Here is a 25,450-nt window from a genome sequence, read left to right on the forward strand (position 1 = left end):
ATGATTAAAAGAATCTTGACTTCATCTAAACAGCACCCCACCCAGCCCCCCAAAAAACATTTTTACTATATTATCATCAGTAAGAGTTCTGAAGAAACGGTTAAAACAAGCCAGAAAGTGGCATACAATTATTTAGAGAATTTCATTGATTTTCAACCCAAGTGTTTTTTACAGAGCAAATAAAAATAAAAATTATAAACGCGCACACACATATTTCAATTAATATGTTAAAGGCACTCTATACATTTCAGTCAAAGTAAAATAGAGGCTCTTGTTTGTCTAGATTTTGTGCCCCACTATTGGCTGATTTTCAGTACAGTGTCATCTTCCACGATAATGAGGACAACCAATACAAAAAAGGATAAATTGAAGAGCAACCTGATCAAGTCAACAGGCTGGTACTTGTGCATGACTCCGTAATTCGCCCATTCTTCATGAAGGACCTGATGGACAGGAAAAAACATCACAGCACAAATAAATAGCTTGCACACGTTACCTCATACACAGGCCTACCTGTCTGTCATTTCGCTGATCTTTACCTCCCCTCCTGGAAAAAGGGCCCTGCATTCCAGAAGATGCATGTAAAATATAATTCAATTTCCTGCTATGATGGCAATTCATTCTCATGCATGATTTAAATGCTCACGTCATGCAAAGGAAAAGCAGAGATGTAGACACCCCGAGCCAGTAAGGACATGATGCCTGCAGCAGAGTGACGGGAAATCATCAAATTTTGATTAATCAGAATAATAAAAAGGGCACATTTTTATTCTCACCAGTTGTTTGGCAGGAATGCCTGCAGGTGGTGCGAGAAATAATTTCTGCAACCTGCACAAAAATAATAAAGAGGGGTTATGAAACAACATCTGAATTCATACTACGTGCTCCAAGTGACCCAATTTTAATTATTTTTGCTCTCTAGTGGCGTCAAGCAAAAGCCGACGGTAAATCTCGTTCTAATTCATAGCAAAAGCAGAATATATAAACAAAATAATTGGAAATGCAAATTGAGCAATGTGGAGGCCAGGTTGCCCTCATTCAAATCGACTGGTCGGCTCATGCCAATTCAACTCTGGCTGTTTCAAAGGTCTCATCACATTTGGACCTGGAATGCAAATCCAGCCCGAAATCGCAGTATTGCACTTACTATTCTGCTGCGTGTCGCATTATCGAAAACAGTTTCTGTTGAAGTGATGTCATACCTGTAAAAGGAACATCTCAAGTAAGACAAACTCCTGAGAAGTCACCTCTTATTGTAGGAAAATCCACAGGATCAATAAAAGTATTGCGGCCAACAATGGAAAATCATGTTTACGTTATCCGTCCACTTGACCCCCAAAATTAGAAAAATTCCAATTCAGGCTGGTTAGGAATCTGTACTTGTGAGTGTGGTGGTACTTACAGATGGAGCTTGTCTCTGATGAACGGATGTTTGAGAGTCTTGAAATGGACATTAGTCTGCGGATCTTTCTGGATGTCGAAATCTGGGACGTCAGGCTTAAATGGGGTATTCATTTTTGCTGCGAAGGAGTCCCACATTCCTGCGATGCCTGCCCTTTTCCGCAGCTCACATTTCTGCTTAGCAGAAATAAGAATTACAGCATGAGAGAATCATAGTATTTTAAACAACTGGGATATACAAAAACATCCATTCCTCAATGACCTAAGCTTTTATTGTAGAGGGTGACCGAAACGCTTCTTACCAATTGAAAAAAAAATGGGATCGTATTTGAGTGTTACAAATGTCTTTTTTTGGGGTGAAAGGGATGATTTTGATTGAACACTGATGAGAGGAAATGTATGTGCTTCGTGCAACGAAAGGTGCAAATAAATAATAAATAAGCAAAAGGATAATTAAATAAGTGAATAAACAAAATAAAAGTAAATTGAAAAATATTCTATTCATTTAAAATAGATTTTTGAAATGGTAAAGAGACAGCTTATATTTTTCCCTCTTCCTTTTCTCTGAAACTAGGTGATTGAAAGCAATCAAAATTGTATATGTTTTGATTCAATTAGATTATTTTTGAATCGTTTGTAAATACATGATTAGTAAGTCATATTTTAGACCTTTTGATAAAATAAGTAGGTTAAATGTATTCAACCAATTAATTAAGATCCATCACATGTTTTAATAAATTGATATAATGACATCATTAATATTTAAATTGATTGCTAATACAATAAAAACAAGTCTTAAAAATGTAAATAAAAAATGATTGAATCTTTTGTCCCCCGCGACCCTACTGAGGTTAAGCGGTGCAGATAATGGATGGATGGATGGATCCAGACATTGCTGTAAGTTAGATTTTGTATTGTGTGCACCGTTTTCCAAGTACAGGACAGCACTGTTGTGCTTCTTTCCGCCGCCACCAGTGTGATGCGGCGCTGTGAGAGGTCACCCAGCATCCACCCCGAAGAAGAAATCTGCTTCCTCCTCCTAATTCGTGTGTAAACATTCTATACCGTATCTTCAACTCGCTAAGAACTTTGACATTCTTATTGTTTAATATCTCGTGCATCCATTCAATATGGTTGGTGTAAAGTGTAAAGAAGAGGCGAGCCGTTTCATTTGAAGTTAAAGTGGAATAAGAAAGCTTGATGCGGTTGAGGTAATGGTTGAATCGCTTTTTTTCGGCTACTTTTTACCACGGAGGAGGGAGTCGCCCTAACTCTTGAAGCCCATCTTCCAAAAGTAGATTAAACTTAACTGTTTTTATCTTCATTGAGCATATTATTTCGTGAAATGCCTATTTTTAGTACAAATCAATACAGGTTACTTATACAAGCCTTAAACATGCTTATATAAACCTTTAACATACATTTCATACAAAATCTCGTTTGTTAGTAGAGCACCGGCTGCATAAGTTTAACGTAACTTTGCGCATGAATAAAATAAGCATGAACAGACCGTCATCATGGAAAAGGGGTAAAATCAAAAGGGGAGCGCTTTCTGCTATATTGGGAATAATTTTATGAGTCTGTATATTTGTAAACAGAAATTAAGTGTCAAAACGAATGGTTTAGAAGAAGCAATGTTTAACAAAGCAGACATATTTAACACAAGTTTCTATTCTCTTGGCATTATCGTGTGTTTTGGAATAAATATTTTACATGGTTAAATTCTATGGATTGTCCATGATGTAAAGAAGCCAGTTTCCCGGATATTCAAAGAAGTTGAAGACGGCAAGGTAATAGTGAGTTAACTCAGCTTTACAATTTTCGGGTATTTTCTTTCAGCCCTTTGAGACTCTTCGTGATTTAGGGCTATACAAAATAAAAATAAATGACTTTCAGACTAATTGTGTTGTTTCTCTGATGAGCATATATTGAAATGGTCATCATTTTTTGAACCAAGAGTTTAAGCTTTTCAATAATATGTGGCATGACGTATTTCAGTGAATGGTGACATTGTACAGACACGTATGTGTTTATCAAAAGTCCAGCGGCCCACCGGCGGGCCAGCGAAACGTTAAGGGGTTAAGGATACAGTACATTATTAAAACTCTTTCTGTGTACCGTCTTTCTTTCATGTTTCAATGTGGGCACATGCGGCTTATAGTCAGGTGTGGCTTACGTATGTACAAAATTATTTTTCCTTTAAAAGTGTACGGGGTCCGGCTAAAAAATCAGTAGCACTTTATAATTTTATGGTAACTAATAAAATACCATATTTTCACGACCATAAAGTGCACATAAAAGTCTGAGATTTTCTTCATATTTTATGGCGCGCTCTATCGGGCACTGCAGCCTGTGTGACATGTAAAGCGGCGGACTACCTTGGTAGCATTAGGGTTGGGCAACAGCCTCGAGCCCGGGATGTCGCAGGTTCGAGCCTTGATCGAACTTACATCATTTTGGGGTAAAGTCAGATGTTTTTGTGAAATCGTTCACATTTTTAACTAAATGCAACTTCTATGCGATCTCCTGTGACTTTAGGAGTCTCTTGTTTCAATGCCACAAGCTTCCCGCTTGTGCAAAAAAGGACACGTGACCTTACACACAATGTCTTGTTTGCTGAAGTACTAATTAATGCAAGCGCCATAGCGTCTCTAGCAATTTGAAAGTTATTGTGCTACTGGAAGTTGAACAGCTTTGTCCCCCCAAATATGTTTAAATCCAAAACCTCGCTTTCCCTCCATTGAATAGTTTCTGAGTTTTAGTCTGCTGTGTGTCGATTTCTGCGTTTCGTGGAAAATCATGGAAACTGAGCAGCCTAAATTTGACTCCCCTGCCAAATCGGATTCCCCTTTGCATGAATCCTCCGACAGAAAGTGTGTCGCAATTGTAGTCTGTTAGCCTGGAGGGATGGGTGGCACAAGGCTGTACTTACCCAAAATACACCACAGGAAATGGTGCCCCTAGTGGTTAAGAGAGCCAACCAACCAACCAACCAACCATAATGTGTTTATTAAGGCATATTGATTGACCTGATTAAAACAATAAAGCGATCAGAGTCTATATGATGAGTTTATTAAGGCATATGCAAACGTGATCAACACCGCAGCACTGTGAAGCATGGTTCAAGCAAATGGGAGTTGGACAACAACACAACAGCAGCGGCCGCAGAAGAAGGCACCAGTGTCATATCGTGCAGTGTGCATTGTGTATGTGTTGAATACCGAAATAGAACCAGCTATGGTGATCCCTATGGTAATGAAAATACGGTAAAACATTTAAGATGTCTTCTAAATTGATTTGGGCATCAAAAATGAATAAAAAAGTAAAAATACATACTTAAAAATAATTGTTTTAATGATAATAAAAACAACTACTTAAAAATTAAAAACCAGGTTATTGCAACTAAAATATATTTACGGAATATTATTATTGGGGGCAGCACGGCAGCGCAGTGGTTAGCGCTTGTGCGGCACAGTTCATGTCATGGGAACCTGTCGTGGGTTCAAATCCAGCTCCAGACTTCCTGTGCGGAGTTTGTATGTTCTCCCCGTGCTTGCGTGGGTTTCCTCCGGGCACTCCGGTTTCCTCCCACATTCCAAAAACATGCATTTCAGGTGAATTGGCCGGTCCAAATTGTCCCTAGGTGTGAATGAGCGAATGGGTTGTCTGTCCCTGTGTGCCCTGCGATTGGCTGGCAACCAGTTCAGGGTGTCCCCTGCCCACTGCCTGGAGATGGCTGGGATGGGCGACCCTAATGAGGATAAGCGGTACGGCTAATGAGATGAGATGAGATGAGATTATTATTGGGCTAAACCATATTTTACAAAAATATTACTATTGATTGATTAATTAATTGCAGGGTTCCTACAGCTTTAAGGCAAGTTAAATTCAAGGTTTTCAAGACTTTTTAATCAAATTTAAGATCACTACAACAACAACAAAAAAAACACAATTGAAACACACGAAACCAAAGACACAATTATTTCTTGCACACAATACATCGTGCCTTGTACACATTACCAAGCAAAGCTTTTAGCCATGGCGAAAAACAGATAGCAACTTCTCATTAAATTTACTCATGAACCAAAGTCTGTTGCTATGTCTAATTGAAATTGTATGGATAGATAAGTGGCAGTAAGTTACCTTTTTAACAGCAACTTTGATCTTCTGAATTTCGGCCTCTCGACTAAGTATCGTCCACGGAATGTGCAGCCGAATGAAGCTGATGCCGTTTGCCCTCTGCATGTAAATAAAAACGCAAAATCTCAAAACAACTTAGGGTCAAGAATATCAACAAATTGGAAGATATTTCACTGTGAAATCACAATTTGGTAAATTCAAAAGGATATTTATGGGGATGTGTTAAGTTTTGGGATGGACCAAAGTGGGGGAAACAGGAACTGAAGGCAGGAGTGCTCAAAAAGAGGGGTTTCATTAGATAACAAATGGTGGAACAAAGTGATAAACAAAACATCGAAATGTCCAAACAAAACCAAAGCTGACAATGTCGAAATTAGGAACAAAGACCGAAACTCTAGATCAGGGGTCGGCAACCTATGGCACGCGTGCCAGCAGTGGCACGCTAGGTGTTAACCAGTGGCACGCGAGCGAACGGCAAAGTAATAATTATTTTTTTTAAATGCGCATTTTTACCAGAAATTTAGACATTTTCATTGCGCGCTTTCATTGTTTAGCGGCTTCACGTGAGCGTGTGTCTGCGCGGTGCCTCGCAGAGGAGGAGAGATCTGTTTTAACCCTCCCACAGAAACACCGGCGGGCGATAAATGAACGAATCATGACGGCTCCTCGAGCGGAAAAATCCCGTTCTTTCCAGCCAGCGTGGACAGACAAATGGGGCGCTGTGCAAAAAATGACCAAGCTGTTTGGGCATTATGCCTCGAGAGCGTTGTACCTCGCACGTCAAGTGTTAAACATCATTAGGAGACGAAATATGAACATGAATTCAAGGACAAGTCTGAAAAGACGGATACATTAAAACGCGCTGTGTCCAGACTCCCCTGCAAAATCCTCCCCCCCTCGCATGAACGCGCATTCTGCTGCGCTCAGACAAAAGCGATCGCATTCTATATAATAATTTTGTTAAAACAATAAAGCAAGCTAATTAAAACAATTAAGCGATCGTAGTCTATATAACGTGTTAATTAAAACAATAAACAGCGATCGTATTCTACAAAATGCATTTGTCAACGCAGATGCAAAAGTCACGAACACCAGAGACGGCACACAAATAATATTGCACTCATCAGTGGACTTTCCTAAAAAATCTTTGCCAACAGATGGTCGGCAGTGACGTCACGAAAGCACTCGTTCAATCAAAGCGACCGTTCCCCCCTTCCCCCACCATGCCTCTCCTGCGCCAGCACAAACACTTCTGAGTAGTGGATCACTCTCTAATAAGGCCCTATAATCTGGCCTTTGGCTTCACATTGGTGGTCAGAGGTCTTAATCCTCAACCAAAACAGCAGCTGATAACACACTCTAGCGCCTCGCAACCCGCACACAAAACACTGGGATGAAACGTCTAAAATAGGCTGGATGCTTATCTTTTCATACCACACGGACATTAAGTTCTGAGACTAACTAGGAACAGATGACCATTGGACACCGCCCAACTGTTTTTTCCAGTACAGTTATGAGCCGCCACTTGGTTAATTTTTTTTTGCTTTGTGTTTGAAGTACAAAAACGCCACCGCTCAGGTAGCGTTGAGTAAAAAGGTGCATTAAAGGTTTTCTTACTGTGCATGAGGGCAATGTGAGTGGGGTTTTTATTGTTCAAGAGGAGTCGTAGTAGTGCAAGAGGAAATACAGACACGTATCTCTTATGTATTCAATTACACCGTAACAAAACACAGATACTAATAATACTGAATATAACAACCCCCCAAAATCACTGAAACCCATCATATTATTTTCCTTAAGATAGCAGATTAGCAATCGCACCTTTTTCCTGTTTGTACAACAGCAACTCGAGGGCAACTAATTCTGAAGCCACCATCTCAAATACCTATACTGGATAGAGATAGGCCTACGTTCAGCTGGGCTAATATTCAACATAATGCCTGATAATTTATTGTTAATCTGACAACTGATAAATAATCAATTTAAAACTGCATCAACTTGACCCCAATGCAATCTCTAATGAGGTTACGCTCCAGCAATGTCGAGCCTTTAGCGTTATCTAATTGCTTAGCCGTGCAAAAGATGAGCCAATCAGTAGTGATCTAATATATATCTTTTTGCGAATTCTTGGTTCCTTTTTACTGGGGCGGCAGTAGCTCAGGAGGTAGAGGTACTCATATTTTCAGCAAACTGAACACCAACCGGTTTAGACACACTTTCAGTCAAATTTCAAAACATTATGCGGGATGATAAAGCTTAAGAAACTCTTGAATATTCCTATGTCTGGTCATTGGAATAAGTGGAAATTAAATATGATTTTGTAAATAATTTCAATTATATATAATTATCTAATAATTGTATTTAACTTATTCTATTTATAATTATATCATGTGCGATAAGTGGAAACCATAAATAATTGTAAAAAATAATCTGAAACGCTATATTCTTCAATGGGCAATTCCAAGATGCTGTTGTTGTGGGAACCATGTCTGAAAGGAAAATATGACTGAAGATAAGATCGGTTTAACGAAAAAAAAACAGTTTATTTTTAAGTTTGAAAAGAAATAATTGTTCAAAAATGGTTTTACTGTGTACGCTATTGATCAAACATCGTATAAAATAGGGTTGATACGTACGTATGCATTGACAGGTATGTACTCACAGTATGAGATCTATTGATAAAATGTGCTAGAACGGTTTTCTAGGTTAAATAAAATTGCGAACGTTGGACAATGTTAACATTTTAGTCCCTAAACAAAAATGTATGAAGAAAAAAAGCTTGGGATGAAGGGATCCCAGTTCGAATCCCGGCTCGTCCATGTCGAAGTGTCCTTGGGTAAGACACTGAACCCCTAAAACCCCCAATAAGCAGGTTAGCGCCTTACATGGCTGCAAGGGCGCTATTGGGAAATGTGGAGCACATTGTAAAGTGCTTTGAGAAGTCATTGACTTGAAAAGCGCTATATAAAATGCAGATCATTTCATTTTTTGGGGGGCGGCAGTAGCTCAGGAGGTAGAAGGCTCGTCTTGGGATCAAGGGATCCCAGTTCGAATCCCAGCTTGTCCGTGTTACATGTCGAAGTGTCCTTGGGTAAGACACTGAACCCCTAATACCCCCAATAAGCAGGTTAGCGCCTTACATGGCTGCAAGGCAGCTATTGGGAAATGCGGAGCACATTGTAAAGCGCTTTGGGAAGTCATTGACTTGAAAAGCGCTATATAAATGCAGATCATTTCATTTACCAGCTCGGTGGGTAGGGCGCCCGCTCCGATACTGGGAGGTCGCCGGTTCAAGCCTCGGCCGAGTCATAAGACTTACAACATTGGTACTCATTGCCTCCCTGCTTGGCGCTCGGCATTAAGGGTTGGAATTGAGGGGTTTGGTCACCTAATGACTAAAATGGCGGCGCCCTGTTTGGCTGCGGCTTCATCGGCTCGCTACAGTTTAACTGTACGGGTCAGTTGTATCGACATTTCATTCTGTGTGCATGGTTACAAAGAATGACAATAAAGGTAAATTCTATTCTATTCTAAAATAAGGATGTCTTTGTTAAAACTAAGAAAATAAGTGACGTCGATATTGGAAGCAATTCTGCTTTAAAAAACAATCCTACGTGTGGTGGGGACCGGCCTCCTATACATAATCGATTTCAGCCTTGTAAATATTTATAACAGTAACTAACCGATATCCTAAAATAAAGAAAGTACCAGAATTTAGCGGCCGCTAATGTGATAAAATTGAGCTAAAACTTAAAAATAACACATAGAGAAAGCTAAACTATTAGAAAAAGTATGACAAATAGTCCAACTATTAGACTATAATAATAATTACGAACACAGCGACACTAGTTTAAATCACATTCACAAACCTCTTTATCGCGTTCTATCTCCAGTCCGGCATCGAGCAGCCCGGTTTCGAACTCCTCCCTGATAAGAGCCTTCTCCTCTTCCGACAGCTTCGACTCTTCTGCATCTCCCGAAACAGCGGCGCCTCCAGCTTCCCCAGACTCTGGGTCACTTTCCCACAAACCCGGTATCGGTATGGGAACGCCGCCGTTGGACGCGATGGAGATGCGTCCCTTTGATCCCCGTCGTTTTTTAGATTTAAAACACAGAACATAATCCACCTTCTTCTTGCCGTCAGAGAAAAAAAGCCCTGGACCGAGGTCGATGCCAGAGTCCTACAAAGACAGAATTGATTAAAGCCAGTGGTAAAAACCAATGTGGCAAGATATAAAAAAATGTTTTAAAAATGTTTTGGTTGTTGAATCTTTGGGAGCACATTGAATTTTTTTACATTATCCAGACTTAGTAATTAAAACCCTTTATAACGGTACCGTTAGTACCTGGTATTTTTACCTGGACGCCTAAGAATGTGCACTCAAAGTAAAACTGAAGCTGTACTTGATCCATTTGGAGTATCAGTATAGTTTGGGTTTCTTTTTTAAAGACAACACAGTTTTCTCCTCTTCGGTCGAAATCTGTTTAGGTACTACTGACACTAAATTATGGAAGTTTCAATAACACAAAGAAAACCAGATTTTGTGTCCGCTTGTTTTTCTCTCTCCATTAATCTGATGGGAAAATTAATGTAACAGGCTGGTGGGACTGAATAACACAGTATGATAACAACCCAAAACCTTCTTGAGCTTCACCTCAAATTTTACAATACTACAAAAAAAGGAGCATTTTACACAAGTTTTCCTATTACTGTAATTTGGGTTTCCCTTTGGAAAAGGGCTGCTATTCTGGGATGCTTCAACATACAAAAATGAAAGGTATTGAAAGGCTATCTTATCAACCATCCAGACTGAAAAAAATAATGGAAGTCAGGTTTGTTTGGACTAACTATTGTAATTAAATACTTTGACTGGACTCTTGACAACGTAATATGATCATTGATGATGGATTATGAGATTGTGTGGGAGATTTATGAGGCCGAAACGGTGAGTTCCATATTATTTGTATATTAGCCATTGTTTGACTTAAATGCTCGCTGTGACTACAAATATAATTAAATCTTTTAATGTTTGGTATCATCTGTGAAAACTTGTACAACTTGTCTGGAAATGCTTTGAGGTTGTTCTGTAGATATTGAATATCACTTGGCTAAGATGCCACTGGCGGGCCGAACACTTGATGCAAAAAGTAAGCCTTGTTTTGTTGTTGTTTTGTTTAGTCATTGCAAATAAAATTGTTCATAAAAAAGAATACAGATTAAATGGACTGCATGTAATAGAATTATATATTTTTGGCACCAAAAGATTTTCCTTGCTCAATTGCTATACAAAAAAAGAAAATGCACAATGTCGTACATACAATTAACATTTACAGTTACATAATTTGTTTAATATCTCTTACTGTGAATTAAGGGTGCCAAATCAAGGGTCAAACTTTTTTTAGTTTTGGGGCCACGTGGTTGACAAATCATTCTCACAACTAGTAAATTAATGGCATAAAAAATGAGAAGGAGAGCTTGGGGACTTTTCAGAGGCTCAAAATTAAATTATGATTCAGAAATGTAATTTAATGACACACCAATTATTGAGGTTTTTTTTACTCCTTAATAATTTTACTTCACTAAAATTAGATCTTGTTGACTGGAAAGTGACAAAATAGCATTCAAACACTAATCTAAATGATCGATTAAATAATTAAGGGCTTTTTGCTTTTTATTTTGATTTCATCAAGAATGTGAGTAAGTTCTTGACTCTAGCCACCTCCCACTAGGGGGATATGGCTCAGGTTTTTACATACAAACTGTCCCCCCCACCTCCTTTCCGCCAGCGTAATGCGCTCCATGGCCGGAAAACCGATGATAAAATTAAGATAAAAGCAGATAGGCACGGTGAAACTCAGTTGGGCATTGTTAACACAATCAGAAATTATTTAATTTCAATTATTTTAAGGACACCTCAAACTACACACCGCACCTTTAAGCAATATATTTATATAATATATATAATATAATCTTATATTTGATAAACTATTGGTAAATAGTTATAGTTGATTATTGATGAAAAGAAACCATTTTAAATTACATTTTTTTTAAACATGGCTGGATCCATCTGTCCCTTTTTTGAGATAAAAACGGGACCCACAATGCAAAAAGAAGCGCCATTACCTGGAGAAGAGCCTGGCTATTGTCAGGCAGACCGACGGCAGGGGGTCCTCCATTAACGGCATCGCGTCCCAGTCCAGAAAGTGAGCGGGCCAACGAGACAAGCTTTGCAGAGTGAACAGACGACGACTCACTCATTGCTGTGACCACCGACATGCGGCCTTTTTCGTTTCATCCCTCTGAAAGCAACAAGGAACTGTTGCTTAATGCACACAGTCCAATTAAGCATGTTGGAATTCTTGTGAGGTGTGTGGTAACAATGTGGAGCTCAAAAATGCATGATTCGCCGTTGGTGTCATATAACCGGATTATCATGGAGAAATGAGCAAAACTTTTGAACCTTCACCTACCCGGATCTATCAGTCAATAAAAAGCGAATCAGGTGTAAATAGTCAAAAACTTTGGAGCAACGTAGCTCCAGGTAGCCCCCGTGAAAGAACACCTTAGAAGCCTGTGGCTTAGTTCTGAAGATAGCTCATCAGAAATTCTATTTCTAACCAGAATGAAATATCTTTGATATGATCAGTGTCATAAAATACATGATCAATTACTTCAAAATCACTTTTAAATTAGAGTATAATGAATCACGGTTAACAGATCCCTTAACCACCTGGGTCATCTGGGCACCACTGAGGACGCAACTCTGGACAGCTTTCTCCAATGCTGACGGATCCTGGCCTGTCTTTTTTTAGTGGTAAAAGTGAAACCAGGACATTCTTTAAAGTTGTCGCCCCAAGTTCTTTTTCAGTCTTCCTCTCCTCCTGCCCCCTAGGACTGTGCCATAAAAAAATTCTTGGCCAGTACTGATGATCTTGTGAAGTGACTATACCCGAGGTCGACCGATAATCAGGCAGGACGATTTTGGGCACCGATATTTGTAAATTTGACTGAAATCGGCAACGGCATTTTTTTAGGCCGATTAACACGATTATTAAACACAACACCGAGCAATAGCTGAACTTTTCTCTCCCTCTCCTGCCTTCCGTCTCGGATGCCACCCACTCCGGGTCTTCAAGTTGGATAAACGACTGGGGGCGGAGCCACTGAAGATATAACCCCACTCTGCAGTCACAGACCGGAGCGAGAGTTAGCACTAGGGGTGGGACGAAAAAAATAAATTTATGTATACATATTGTGATTTTATTTTTGGCAATTTTTTAAAGCGAGGTTTCTCCCCGGAATCGATTGTTGTGATGTCATATTCGGTACGTAAAAATGCAAGAAAGCAAACGGAAATGGAAAATGGATGAAGAAACGAGCAAAGAGAACTAAGGCCGGCGCCCATAAATTTGAAATCCAAAGTATGAACACATTTTTCATACAGTTCCCGGGAAGACGGAGCTAGACATGACCAAAATTGTCTGCAAACTTTGTCGCAGCCTGCCAGGTCGCATGTGGCCCCCAGGCTGTCGTTTGTCCACTTCTGACATAAACAAATCCAGGATGTGCATTGTTTGCACATCATTCATGGTTTATTCTCTCAGAGATGGATGACTTAGTTACCTAAACCTGTTAACCTTGTTTTTTAGGAAATAATATAACATCGTAATCATTAATTCTATTAAATGCCAATACTTGTGGAATCAAAATGATCAAGAATCATGATATAAATCGAATCGGCACATTAGTATCGCGATACAATCGAATCGTGGCCGAAGCATATTATCCCGCCCCTTGGTAGGACTCTTTTTATATTCGCAAATATTTTTCACATACGCTTTACCGTCTTTTTTTTCCTCCCCAACACCCTTTTTGACTGCCCTTGACTGAAATGTCGATGAAATGTCGTCAACCTGCAGCTACTCACACTCAGAAGCAGACACTACCGGTGTCTCACCTCCCTTCATGTGAACCCGAACTCCTATTTTCCCATGCTTCTCAGCGCTTTGCTTCTGATAGAAAGGGTGTCGCAATTGTGGTCTGCCCAATGTGTCGATCAGAAATATTGATTTACGTGATTGAAACAAAAAAGCGATCGTTGTCTATATAATGAGTTTATTAAGATACATTCCTGCGAAAGTTATCAACACTAGAGGAGACCTAATGTAGCTATACACTATAATATTTACGACCTTGACTAGTTGTACACAAGTAGGCTATATATAGCGTGCTGTAGTAGCTTTATTGTAAAGCATATTTATTGTTGTTGTAAAAGGATAGTGGGATTGTGGACGCATTCTTAAGGATGGGCTGGGCACCCGTATGATGCGGCAGGGGTAAACCAGTGAAAGCTGTCGGGCCCTGCTGTTCAACAAAAGAGTGTGTTGTGTCACCCTGACCCGAGTGACATGGCCGCTTTCTGGTGTCCCGTTTCATCTGGAGGGACGAAAGCATGACCAACTTAGGTGCCGAGGTGCCTAACTTGTTTGGGTGTTTGGGTAATTGGGTTGGCCATGGTCCAAAAATTTTTGTGTGTGTTTTTTTGCTATTTTTTCCCTTTTATTTTCTTTGTTATTGTATGTGTTTGTCTTGCTGTCGGTCACCCCTCCTGAGGGATATGACCATGGTAGATAGATAGATAGATAGATAGATAGATAGATAGATAGATAGATAGATAGATAGATAGATAGATAGATAGATAGATAGATAGATAGATAGATAGATAGATAGATAGATAGATAGATAGATAGATAGATAGATAGATAGATAGATAGATAGATAGATAGATAGATAGATAGATAGATAGATAGATAGATAGATAGATAGATAGATAGATAGATAGATAGATAGATAGATAGATAGATAGATAGATAGATAGATAGATAGATAGATAGATAGATAGATAGATAGATATTTTTTGTACGTAGTTGTTCACTGATCGCTGTAACCAGAGAACTATTGTAAATGAAACCATGACTTTTGGGGATTTCACAGTGTAAACAAATGTTTGAATTTAATTTAAAATCTGACCCTCGATGGACACACTTCAAACATATTGTGTTGTGTGGTTATGGGAGACTACAGCAGATTACCCCACTAATATGTCATGTCAGTTGTGTTGAAATTCTATTTCATTTACTGCAAAAGGTTTCAGAGCGCCTTTAAAGATTTATTTGAATGCATACCAAATATTCTTTTTGTCTTTTTGCATCATTAAAAACTTCTTAGCCCATTTTTAAGATTTGACAGCAAATTATTTTTGGCTCCAAATATCGGTTATCGGCTTCCTCTTAATATTGAAAATTGGTATCTGTATCTGCCCGGAAAAAAACATATCAGTCGATCCTTGGTCTATATCGTTGCAGTTTTTGTCTACATATAGTTGACAACGGATGATGGTGTTGCGCACTGTTCTGTTTGTCACGTGAGCTATGTAGCTGATGCCTGAAGTTTTCTGTAACATCAAATCTCCATGAGCTAGATTTTCCCTTCACGCTTTGCCGTGAGAGTCTATGTCTTTTGGAACATAGAGAAAGATAGAAGTAACTAGTGCTTGCAAGAGTATGTATGATCTTTGACTTCACTGCTATGTTCTTGTCCCTTAAGATGGGTTTAAGTGTGACAAATACAGCAGTGGTTTGAGCGATAACTTATATATAAATGAGTGGTCTCATAAAAGGCAGATGTTGTGAGGGTTCAGACCCTATTTTAACTCAAAAAAATTACAACCTGGTAATAACATAATAATAACAGTTATAACAAGTTATTTTATAACTGCAGATTAAACTGGTTGCTCTTCGTGCAATGAAGTGACAAAAAAGTAGATCTCAGCTCCCAAAATGTTTATGAGTCCTGTTTTAGAGGTATCAGTTAGTGCGAAATTAGTAAAAAATCATCAATTTCAACTGTAAACAACATTTTTTTCGAGTGACATAGCAGCTTTCTTTTGTCCTGTTTCATCTAGAGGGACGAAAGCATGACCGACTTAGGTGCCGAGGTGCTTGGGCATTTGGGTTGGCCATGGTCCCAAAAATTTTGTGTGTGTTTTTTGCTACTTTTTCCATTTTTAAATTTTCTTTAATTAAGGTGTTTGTCTTGGTGTCGGTCACCCCGCTTGAGGGATATGACCAGGGTAGATAGATAGATAGACATTTTCAAGGATTTTTTTCCTCACAAGACAAATATTTCATCAGGAATACTTCAAACCAAAATGTCCAACTTCTAGGAGCTGCACAGAATTTTGAACTTCTTTACCACCATCTCCTGGCTTAAGACATCTTTGCAGCCTCAGTCAGCGTATTTATGATGTGTGAGCAAGTACATGCATTTCTTAGATGCGCTAGAATAAACTCTTATTTTTTCTATTCTATTTGGTTTGGGTTGGCATTTGGACTCAACTTGAAGCAGGCCTTTTCTTACTTTCACCATGTTCATGCTACACTAAGCAAAACATCACTCTCAAGCACTCCCCTCATTCTTCCTACCTAATATTTTCCACCCTGTAATCCATTGCTAAAAGTTAGATAAAAGTACATACTGTGGGTGCAGGTGAAATAAAGCATAAAGGCTCTTTCAGCTCAGTTTGGCAATGTAAACACATAATCAATAGCGAAAATATTTCATTTAAAACTTCTTTAAGGACACCTCAAATAACGCACCCCAACTTTACATTCAAACATGTGTCTGAAACTTTTTCTGTCATTTCAATGCAATAAACATTTCTAAGTGCTACAGAATGATTTTATTGTGGTGTGTGTAAAAAGGAAAGCATTTTAGCCAGGGTACTGAATGTCTGTCCTATACAATCCACTTTCCAACATTTGTGAGCACAGAGGATGATTTGACTTTCTACTATCATGTGACTTTTTAAAGTGACGGATCAAGAATTAAAGCCAAAGCTGTTTCTAGGCATTTTTTTGTCCCCAATTGAAGATGTTGGCTTGGATTAAGCTCCGAGTGGGCGGGTGGCGTTTGCAACAATCTGCTGGGGTAATTTGGTCACTGTGCTTCATTCCTTTTTATTTTAATACTACTTTTTTAAGCTATGACCTTTTTGTACTTAATTTCGAAAATACGAATAAAAAGGGTTTACAGGTGGCAGACAGGAATTTCAACTTTAGAAGCAAATGCAAATAATTTTATGTATGGGAACATCAGCTCAGGGATGCTGCTGGAAAAGTGAATTTCCCTTCGGGGATGAATAAAGTATCTATCTATCTATCTATCTATCTATCTATCTATCTATCTATCTATCTATCTATCTATCTATCTATCATATGAATTAAGATCCAGAAGGCATCCTGTTTTATTGTTTGGTCATAATATTATTTCCATCCCAAGCTGAAAATGTATTTTTGGGCCATACTAGCAAACCTGTGTGCAGGTACACTGACAAATAATGTGTCGCTCCTGAAGGCGTTGTGCTAATGTATTATTTTATGGAAAAGCATCTTCATTTCAAGTAATGTTTACTTCCTCATCTTTACATAAGCCAGTCAACTTCCTTGAGCGTATGGACAAGCTAATGTTGCTAATCCCAGTTTACCGTACGTGTGTTAGTAAACAGACTACTGAGATGTAAACTGATGATATGAGGGCTGTCATGACGTAAAACGGTGGTAACGTTTGCGTTGCTCTATAAATGCAACAAATAAGTAGCAGAAGGATCAAATAGACACTTTCCACCTTACGTCATATTTACCGATTGAGCCATGTAGAGTGTGGTTTATGTCCTAATATAATATATGAAATAATAAATAATACAGTATATATAAATATACAATATGTTAACTGAATTTTTGCACTTTCGTTATAGTAAACATTCATTGCATGAAAAACATCAACATTATTTGGGATAAGTGACTTCCGAATAACATTGACAATGTATAAATACATGCTTTGGCTCCTGAAAAATGGTAAATGCTGACTTTATTACCTCAATTTTATGTAAGATTGTTCAATGAATAAAAAATGAGTCAAAACAAATGTTGCCATTTTAAAGAACATTTGGCGCATAACCTATAAAAGATGTGTCAAAGCGACGGGGGGACAATTAAGAATTTGTCCAAATCCGAGGCCCAGACTGATTGAATGTTGAACATTTTTATAATGATGCACATAGTTTATTGAACTTGATTTCACCTGCTAAAGACCTAATAAATATATTTAATATGATCAGATAAATAAAGCTATATTTTCTTATGGCTCTGTCATAGGGCTGCACTATTAACTGAAATCGAATCGATAACAGATGTGACGTGCGATAGTGTAACCGCAAACTACTGCGTTTTTTTCAAGGATTCATAGTTACACTTTGTTAAATGATTGACTGAGTCTTTGGCCAACAAGAAATGTCACCTATCGGGGTTTAACATCACCGGCCAATCAGAAGCAGGTTTTAATGGCACCAAACAATAACAAATGCGAGGCAACGCATGTGTAAGCTGCCAGTCAGCCTAACAGCACATACACAAATGGCCACCAAAACAAACGCCAGAATTTGTAGCTTTACCATCTTGTTACATTGAAAATAAATTCAATAATTGAATCGGATTCTGAGGAAAGTCAGAAAAGCACAAAAAAAGGCGGGTGTTGCTTGGATTTTTATCACGTCCAGGAATTGGCTGAGGTGGCGTCGCATGGCTAAGCTAACAGCAGGGCTAACAACTCTTAAGTCACCATTGCCGAATGTGGCTAGTCACAAACGCCAAATCCATTACCAATAAAGTGGATGACTTGGAGCTACCACTCATGGAAAACCACTACATTTGTGACTCTTGCATTTTAATCATCACAAAAGACATTGCAGAAGTCGCGGGGACCCGACTCTAGCGTGAAACTTGCCAGCCGCTCAATCGTTTATTTACACTAAAAGCAATAACCCTTCATTTTCGTTGTCTTTTTGTATAATGACAATGAAGACTATTTATTAAACTGCAATTCTGTTTTTATTTGTGTATCAATAGTTGATCTTTTGTAACTCTCTGTCTCAAAGTACGCCATCTCAAGTTATGTTTGCATGTCACAATGTTTATATTCTCCCCGGAAAAAAAAAACTAAAAAATGCACTTTTCTTTAAAAATCGGATTGAAACTGCAATTTAAGTCTAAAAAAAATCGCAATGAAGTTTTTTTCCAAAATCGTGCAGCCCTACTCTGCCAGTAATTTTTAAATGGCAATAGTCATAACAGTAACATTTCCTTATATTAAAATTCCCATGTCATGAAGATTGAATGAGGGATTCAAGTATTGATGAAGCATCTTCAGTAGCCTATACAGGAGTTTCTATTTTAGCTAAGAGTGGGCTACATTACTTCCAAAAACGAATAATAACAATTTACTATCCTTCACTCAAGTGAAATATTTTTCAAAATATTGAAATGAAATGAAATGAAATGAAATGATCTGCATTTCTATAGCGCTTTTCAAGTCAATGACTTCCCAAAGCGCTTTACATTGTGCTTCACATTTCCCAATAGCGGCCGTGATCTGTGCAGCCATGCAAGGCGCTAACCTGCTTATTGGGGGTAATTGGGGGTTCAATGTCTTACCCAAGGACACTTCGACATGTAACACGGACAAGCCGGGATTCGAACTGGGATACCTTAATCCTAAAACGATCGCTCTACCTCCTGAGCTACTGCCGCCCCCATATTACTGTATTGAAATACAATAAAATAAAGTGCAAAAATATGTTAACCAAAAACAACACTTTCTTCAAGAAGTAATGTACAATAAAAAAGAGGACTACTGCTGTTTGATACAATAGTGAATCAAGATCGTCTGAGGGACTGTAAAAAAACATATGTGACTTTAAAGATACAGATACTTTGAAATGTATGTACTTTGAAGTGATCCTCGTAGCCTCCATTTAAACATCTATATCACTCGTGTTGCAGTTGATAGAATCCATCCATTATCCGCACCACTTATCCTCAGTAGGGTCGCGGGGGTGCTGGAGCCCATCCCAGACATCTTCGGGCAGTGGGCAGGGGACATCCTGAACTGGTTGCCAGCCAATGGCAGGGCACACAGACAATTCGCTCGCTCATTCACAATTTTGACCGGCCAATTAACCTGACATGCATGTTTTTTGAATGTGGGAGGAAACCGGAGTGCCCGGAGGAAACCCACGCAAGCACGGGGAGAACATGCAAACTCCGCACAGGGAGGTTGGTAGCTGGATTTGAACCCGTGACCGCAAAACTGTGCCGCACACGCGCTAACCACTGCGTCGCCGTGCTGCCCCCATCTAAACATAAAAAAGTAAAAAAATCTATATATTTTTAAAAACACAAAAACACACACAAAACCTGAACATACTATGTTTGCCGTATCTCTAAGAAAGTTGACACTGTGGAGAACATTTACAAATATTTTAGAGGTGAAAAACATTAAATTCAGGTTTTTATTGTACATTTCTATTCCTATCACTACTTGATATTTGAGTCTATAAATATCAATCCAATATTTACCTGGGTTATTATTATGTCTCATTAGAAGTTGTGTAGGTTTTTCTTAGTTTGTCTCCTCAGCGGCAATACCTATGGTCCATACTGTCATCACGAAATGTTCAAATATTATTGAACTAATTCATCAAAACAAATTACCGTATTTTCTGCACTATAAGGCGCACATAAAATCTGATTTTTTTTTTTTTAAACCTGACTATGCGCCTTATAATCCGGTGCGCCTTATATATGGATCAATATTGAATTGCAAGGTCTCGCAACTAAGAGAAGCAGCCACCGACTCCATTTTTCGCGTAGAAGAAGAAGTGCGCTGTGCATACTGGGAAATATTAAACAACGATTCTCTTTTATTTGTGCATTTGTATAAAGACCCTGAAATGGCTCCTATTAAGAATCCCGCTTAAACTCAAGGCGATCAGTCATGCAGTAGAACACGGAAATAGAGCAGCAACAAGTGGAGGAAGCATGAGGATAAGCTGCGCCAAGTAAGGAAGACTAAACAAAGTTTCCGTGGCAATAAACCGAGATGGCCACAGTTAGAGGACCCACTTGAACAGTGTGTTGTTGAACAAAGAGCAGCAAGTAGAAGTGTCAGTAGAATCACTATTTGAATAAAGGCAACAGCGCTGGCACGGGAACTTAACATTAAAGAATTCAGAGGTGGTCCCACTTGGTGTGTATTTACGTTTTACATTTTACAGTTATTATGTTATTGCTTCATTGTTATTGTTTTGCACTTGTTGTTTTTGCACATTACGAGTGTCACTATATTGCGATTGCACTAACGCTTAATTTACCAAAACAGTATCAGACGTTTTTTTGCGTGTTGACTAAATGGAGGAAAAGTAAAATGTTATGCCTTGCTGTTGTTCAAGGATGTTAAAGATGTGTCACGAAAATGCTTTACCGCAGAGAAAATAATAAAACAGCTGTTTATTCGTTTTGGGAGTGAATGAAGATTGTGGAAAGCTTGTTTGTTATCGATTAATAAAGTTTGACTGACCTATCCGACTGTTTTGATGACATTCCCTTCAGCGCGGCACCATCTAATGGTTGCATAACATAACTACATCCTCTACTGTAGCCCAGTCAAGTTAAGTCACATTTATTTATGACGCCCTTAATCACAAAAATGTCTCGAAGGACTGCACAGGATTACAATTACAAAATTGCACAATTACCTGATCTTAAACCAGCATGCACTTATAGCGCCTTATAATGCGGTGTGCCTTATGTATGGAAAAAGTTGAAAATTTTTCATTCATTGAAGGTGCGCCTTATAGTGCGGAAAATACGGTACTTCCATTATATCCAACTATTGCCATTATTTTAGTAATGGAGACGATGTCACACTGGAGCAAACTAGGGAGTAGGGCACATGCGCATGTCTGTTAGGCTTACCGACCTGTAAGCTCTGCTGACAGCTCAACAACACAAATACGGAAAGGTCAACAAATGCACCCTCATATGAAGGAAGCAGAGGGTACAGGGTAACGAACCTGTGAAGTATTAATTATGCTTTAAAGCAGGGGTGTCAAACTCATTTTAACTCGGGGGCCACACGATAGAACAAACATTCTGTCGGGGGCCGGACTAGTAGAATAAAGAGAAAGAAAAAGAGAGATAAATAAATAAGAGAAAGAGGAAGGAAAAAGGAGAGAAGGCAGGACAAAGAAAGAAAAAGAGAGACAAGTAGAGAGCGTGAGAAACAAAAGATAAAAGGCGTGAGAGAGGGGGAAAAGAAAAGGGGAGGAAGAAAGAAATCCAAGGAGAAATAGAAAGACAGAAGGAGAGAAAAGAGAAAAGAAAGCGTGAAGGGTAGGAAGAGAGAAAGAGAAAAGGAAAAAAAGAAGTTAGAGCAAAAGAGGTTAAAAGACACAGAGAGAGAAAGAGACGGGGACAGAGTGGGAGAAGAGGGGTGGAAAATAAAGAAAGAGAGAGAGAGAGAGAAATAAAAACAAGTACAGTGTCTTTGTTTGAGGCACCTGTCTTTGGCAACATCAAGTTGACATATTACAACCTGCAGCTTGTTTTTATCTTGTGCTTCTCTGGGTGTTGTCTCGCGGGCCGGATTCAATCCCTTAGCGGGCCTGATCTGGCCCGCGGGCCGCCTCTTTGACACCTGTGCTTTAAAGGGTTAAGCAGTGCTAATTTTAAACACTATCCATTCAGTTTCTATCGTGTTTGTTTCTAGGGTCACAGGTGGGCTGAAGTCAACCGCAGCTTATTTTGGGTTGGAGTCTTGACAAAGCCTGAAAGAATGATAAACAAACTACGTTTTGTTTTCAACAGGAGACTATTTTGGAGCGAGACCGTTTAAATTCTAGAGTTAAAGTGTTACATTGACTCAAGAGAACAAATTTGGGCTGCTGTGCAATCCAAACCAAACAACAACATAACTAAACAGATCATAAATTACAATAAAAATGAATAAAACCACACAATTCAGCAAATTCTGTGAGGTTAAAGTGAGTATGAAGCAAATATTAATATCTATGACATTAGGCATGTGTTATGCTGTCTAATTTCACCTGATCTCTGCTTGCATACCTGCAAATTTTTAAGTGTTCCCTTTATATGATATACTTTTTTAATATAGCGTGTGCCGTATACTTTTTTAATATACTGCTACGTATGATAAGTAACACTAAATTTACCGCAAGTGGGGAAAGAACTAAGACAGATGCAGAAACATGTGATTAGCTTGGTTTATTTGGTAAAGTAATTAAATAATCGTTTAGGAAAATTATCTTTGTTTTATTCTACATAGTTTATCTTGCTGTGAGTAAATAGGTGCTGCATTGTGTTTGTAAGGTTTATTATCGCCTAATAAGCGGAATTGCAATCATTAATAAGGGCAGCAATTAGCTGAGGTCGACAGGTATGTGAATATGATGCTAAATTTAAGGCGTTATGCACATCTGCATGCTATATTGTCAGATTATGATTCTGTCCTCGACACAAACAAACCCGATAAAACTCGAATACAGAAAATCCTAATAAACAATTTGTCCAGTGGACCCAAACGTGCGCGTAAAAGTGCGCACACAACAATATGTTAAAGGCTGCTTTTGTTGCGCAGGAAGCACTTATTTGAGGAGTAAAGTTATTCTGACAAAAAGCAAATCTATACTTACCAGTGTTCGTGGAGGATCAGATGGTTGGTCACTAAAAGACGAATAAAAATAATAATAATGATCATAACAAAACGTGCAAGGTGCGCATCGACGTAGGTCCGAAATGGTGGACAATCAGTGCACGCTCCCGACACCAACTAAGCTTAGCCAGGCGCGCGCACGCCAAAACGCTAATTCCTACTGAGTCCGAGAGACATACCAGACATGATTTAGGCTTTTGAACAGAAGTTTAGAAGACAACAAAGTTGCTGAAACATATTTTGAATTAAAGTTTAGAAAAAAATAATTCGCTGAAAGAAAACGAAAATTTGAGGGGGGAGCAGAACAACCGTTTTGACAATCATTTTATCTTCAGTCTGGTTTAGAAAAGAATGCTATTAGTCTTAGAGGGAAAAACTTGTAGCTTGAGAATTCAATACATATTTAATTAGTCTGTGGGATAAAATAAATAACATTGAACTTACAAAGTCTGTAAATTGTTACTTAATCACTGAAGTTTGATATGATTTTGCGGTTATATTGTTTCTTCTTCGGCTAACACGTTTTTTTGAGAATTAGCGAAACAGTATTTACCGCCTAATTGTACAGTGATTTACTTTTGGATGAGTTTGTTTTTGTTTTTTATTAACGTATTACAATTCTTAAAATCAGATTAGGCTGTTTATGTAATTGATTGCGTTCCTTAAACTTCAAAAATGTTTTCCCTCTTTTTAAATTGTATTTTAACTATTGTGTGTCTTTGTATTTGGCGTTTGTTTGGTTGGGAAACTGGAGCGGATTTTGTTTTCTTTTTGTGCATTGAATCTTCTTTTGCAACACTTTGAGTTGCCTTAAAGTGCTATACAGATTTTTTTTATTGACTGATTGAAACAAAAGTATTCAAAGGTGATAAACCCACATATTAAAACACACAAAAAATGAGATAAGCGGTCAGGAGTGACTTTTCAACATTTTGACTTTTAAAAAGCGCAGATGTTATCGTACATATTTTTACAAGCGTCAGACAATCTGTTACAAAATATAAAAAAAAAAAAAACGTGCTCGGAAATGGCAAACTAATCTTGGAGCTGTTTATTCACGCACAGAGAATAAAGCGGCTGTAGACTAATATACTAGTCTCAGAGATGATATTGTTGTTGTCATGTCCTGCACGGTTGTCATGGCGCCCAGCTGGCCCCGCCCCTTGACACCGGCTGAGACGCTCTTGGAGTACTTAAACGCTCCTTTTGGGACTGCCCGTTTCCAGATCATTGTTTAACCCTTGTTGAAACCCTGTTTATGCCCGTTTGATCTGAGTAATGCCTAGTTTGTAATTTTGATTGCCTTTGAACCGGTTTTGTTTTTGGTTTGTTGTGTGTTGGACAACTTTTCTTTCCTAATTAAAGTGACGGATCGTCTACGCATATGAGTTCGGACTTCTTGCTTCCCGGTCCGTTTCGTGACAGAATGATCTGGCCATACGATGTGAACTCAGCGAACGATCCCAACACAATTTGGGGAAAGCTGGAGGACGCCGTTAGTTGATCGCCAAGTGAGGTCGCCGCCCTTCAGCTGCAGGCCGAGCAAGCTCAATGCATGCAACGTCAGATGGAGCAATTAGCTCATCGGACTGAGTCCCTGTCTCATCTGCTGAATGAGCTCCTGTTGGCAACGGCCCCGCCTTCTGCGGCCCCTTCTCTGGCTGCGATGTCACCTTTCCTTCCCACTCGAACCACGGCCCCGCCCGTTGTGGCCATTGCTCTGCCTCGAATGGGGTTCCCACGAGGATTTGGCACCGAGCTGTCCGTGTTTCCTGTCGGCCTCAACGCCGCGCCTGTCGGCTGACCTTCCATACCCATCTGTCGGTCTGACTCCTCCGCTTGCCTGTCTGACTCCCCTGCCTGCCTGTCTGAATCCCCTGCTTGCCAGGCTGACCCCCCTGCTTGTCTGTCTGACTCCCATGCTTGCCAGTCCGACTCCCCTGCTTGCCAGTCCGACTCTGCCGATCGCCAGTCCGACTCTGCCGATAGCCAGTCCGACTCCGCCGATCGCCAGGCCGACTCGTCAGCTCACCGCTCAGATTCGTCCGCCTTCCGCCCCTGCCTCTCCCCGTTCCTGCGATTTCGGAAGAGGGAGTGGGGTTGCCCTCATCGGGAGCGTCGACCCATTCTGGGGGGCGAGGTATTTGTTTACTTTTGGGGCCTCAGGTTCTGTCATGTCCTGCATGGTTGTCAGGGTGCCCAGCTGGCCCCGCCCCTTGACACCGGCTGAGACGGATTGGACTGATTGCTCTTGGAGTACTTAAATGCTCCATTTGGGAC

The 25,450-nt window shown here is 39.3% G+C and overlaps 1 protein-coding gene across 2 annotated transcripts in view; it reads right to left on the reverse strand.

Annotated features, from left to right (window-relative positions):
• ano2a (anoctamin 2a) overlaps positions 1-23,275 on the reverse strand; it is a 45,069-nt gene extending 21,794 nt beyond the window's left edge. For both annotated transcript variants that reach the window (XM_088340276.1, XM_088340275.1), the window contains exons 1-10: positions 23,151-23,275; positions 11,666-11,841; positions 9,411-9,722; positions 5,545-5,640; positions 1,403-1,575; positions 1,148-1,202; positions 777-828; positions 647-702; positions 514-561; positions 379-443 (exon numbers count right to left, since the gene is read on the reverse strand). In XM_088340276.1, the coding sequence (XP_088196402.1) occupies positions 379-443; positions 514-561; positions 647-702; positions 777-828; positions 1,148-1,202; positions 1,403-1,575; positions 5,545-5,640; positions 9,411-9,722; positions 11,666-11,818 (1,010 nt within the window). In that variant the 5' untranslated portion in view covers positions 11,819-11,841; positions 23,151-23,275. The remainder of the gene's footprint in view (positions 1-378; positions 444-513; positions 562-646; positions 703-776; positions 829-1,147; positions 1,203-1,402; positions 1,576-5,544; positions 5,641-9,410; positions 9,723-11,665; positions 11,842-23,150) is intronic.
• Between the last annotated feature and the right edge of the window lie 2,175 nt (positions 23,276-25,450).

Source organism: Urocampus carinirostris, chromosome 7 (genome assembly GCF_059441175.1).
Source record: "Urocampus carinirostris isolate Australia breed hairy pipefish chromosome 7, RoL_Ucar_1.0, whole genome shotgun sequence".
Classification (NCBI taxonomy): Eukaryota; Metazoa; Chordata; class Actinopteri; order Syngnathiformes; family Syngnathidae; genus Urocampus; species Urocampus carinirostris.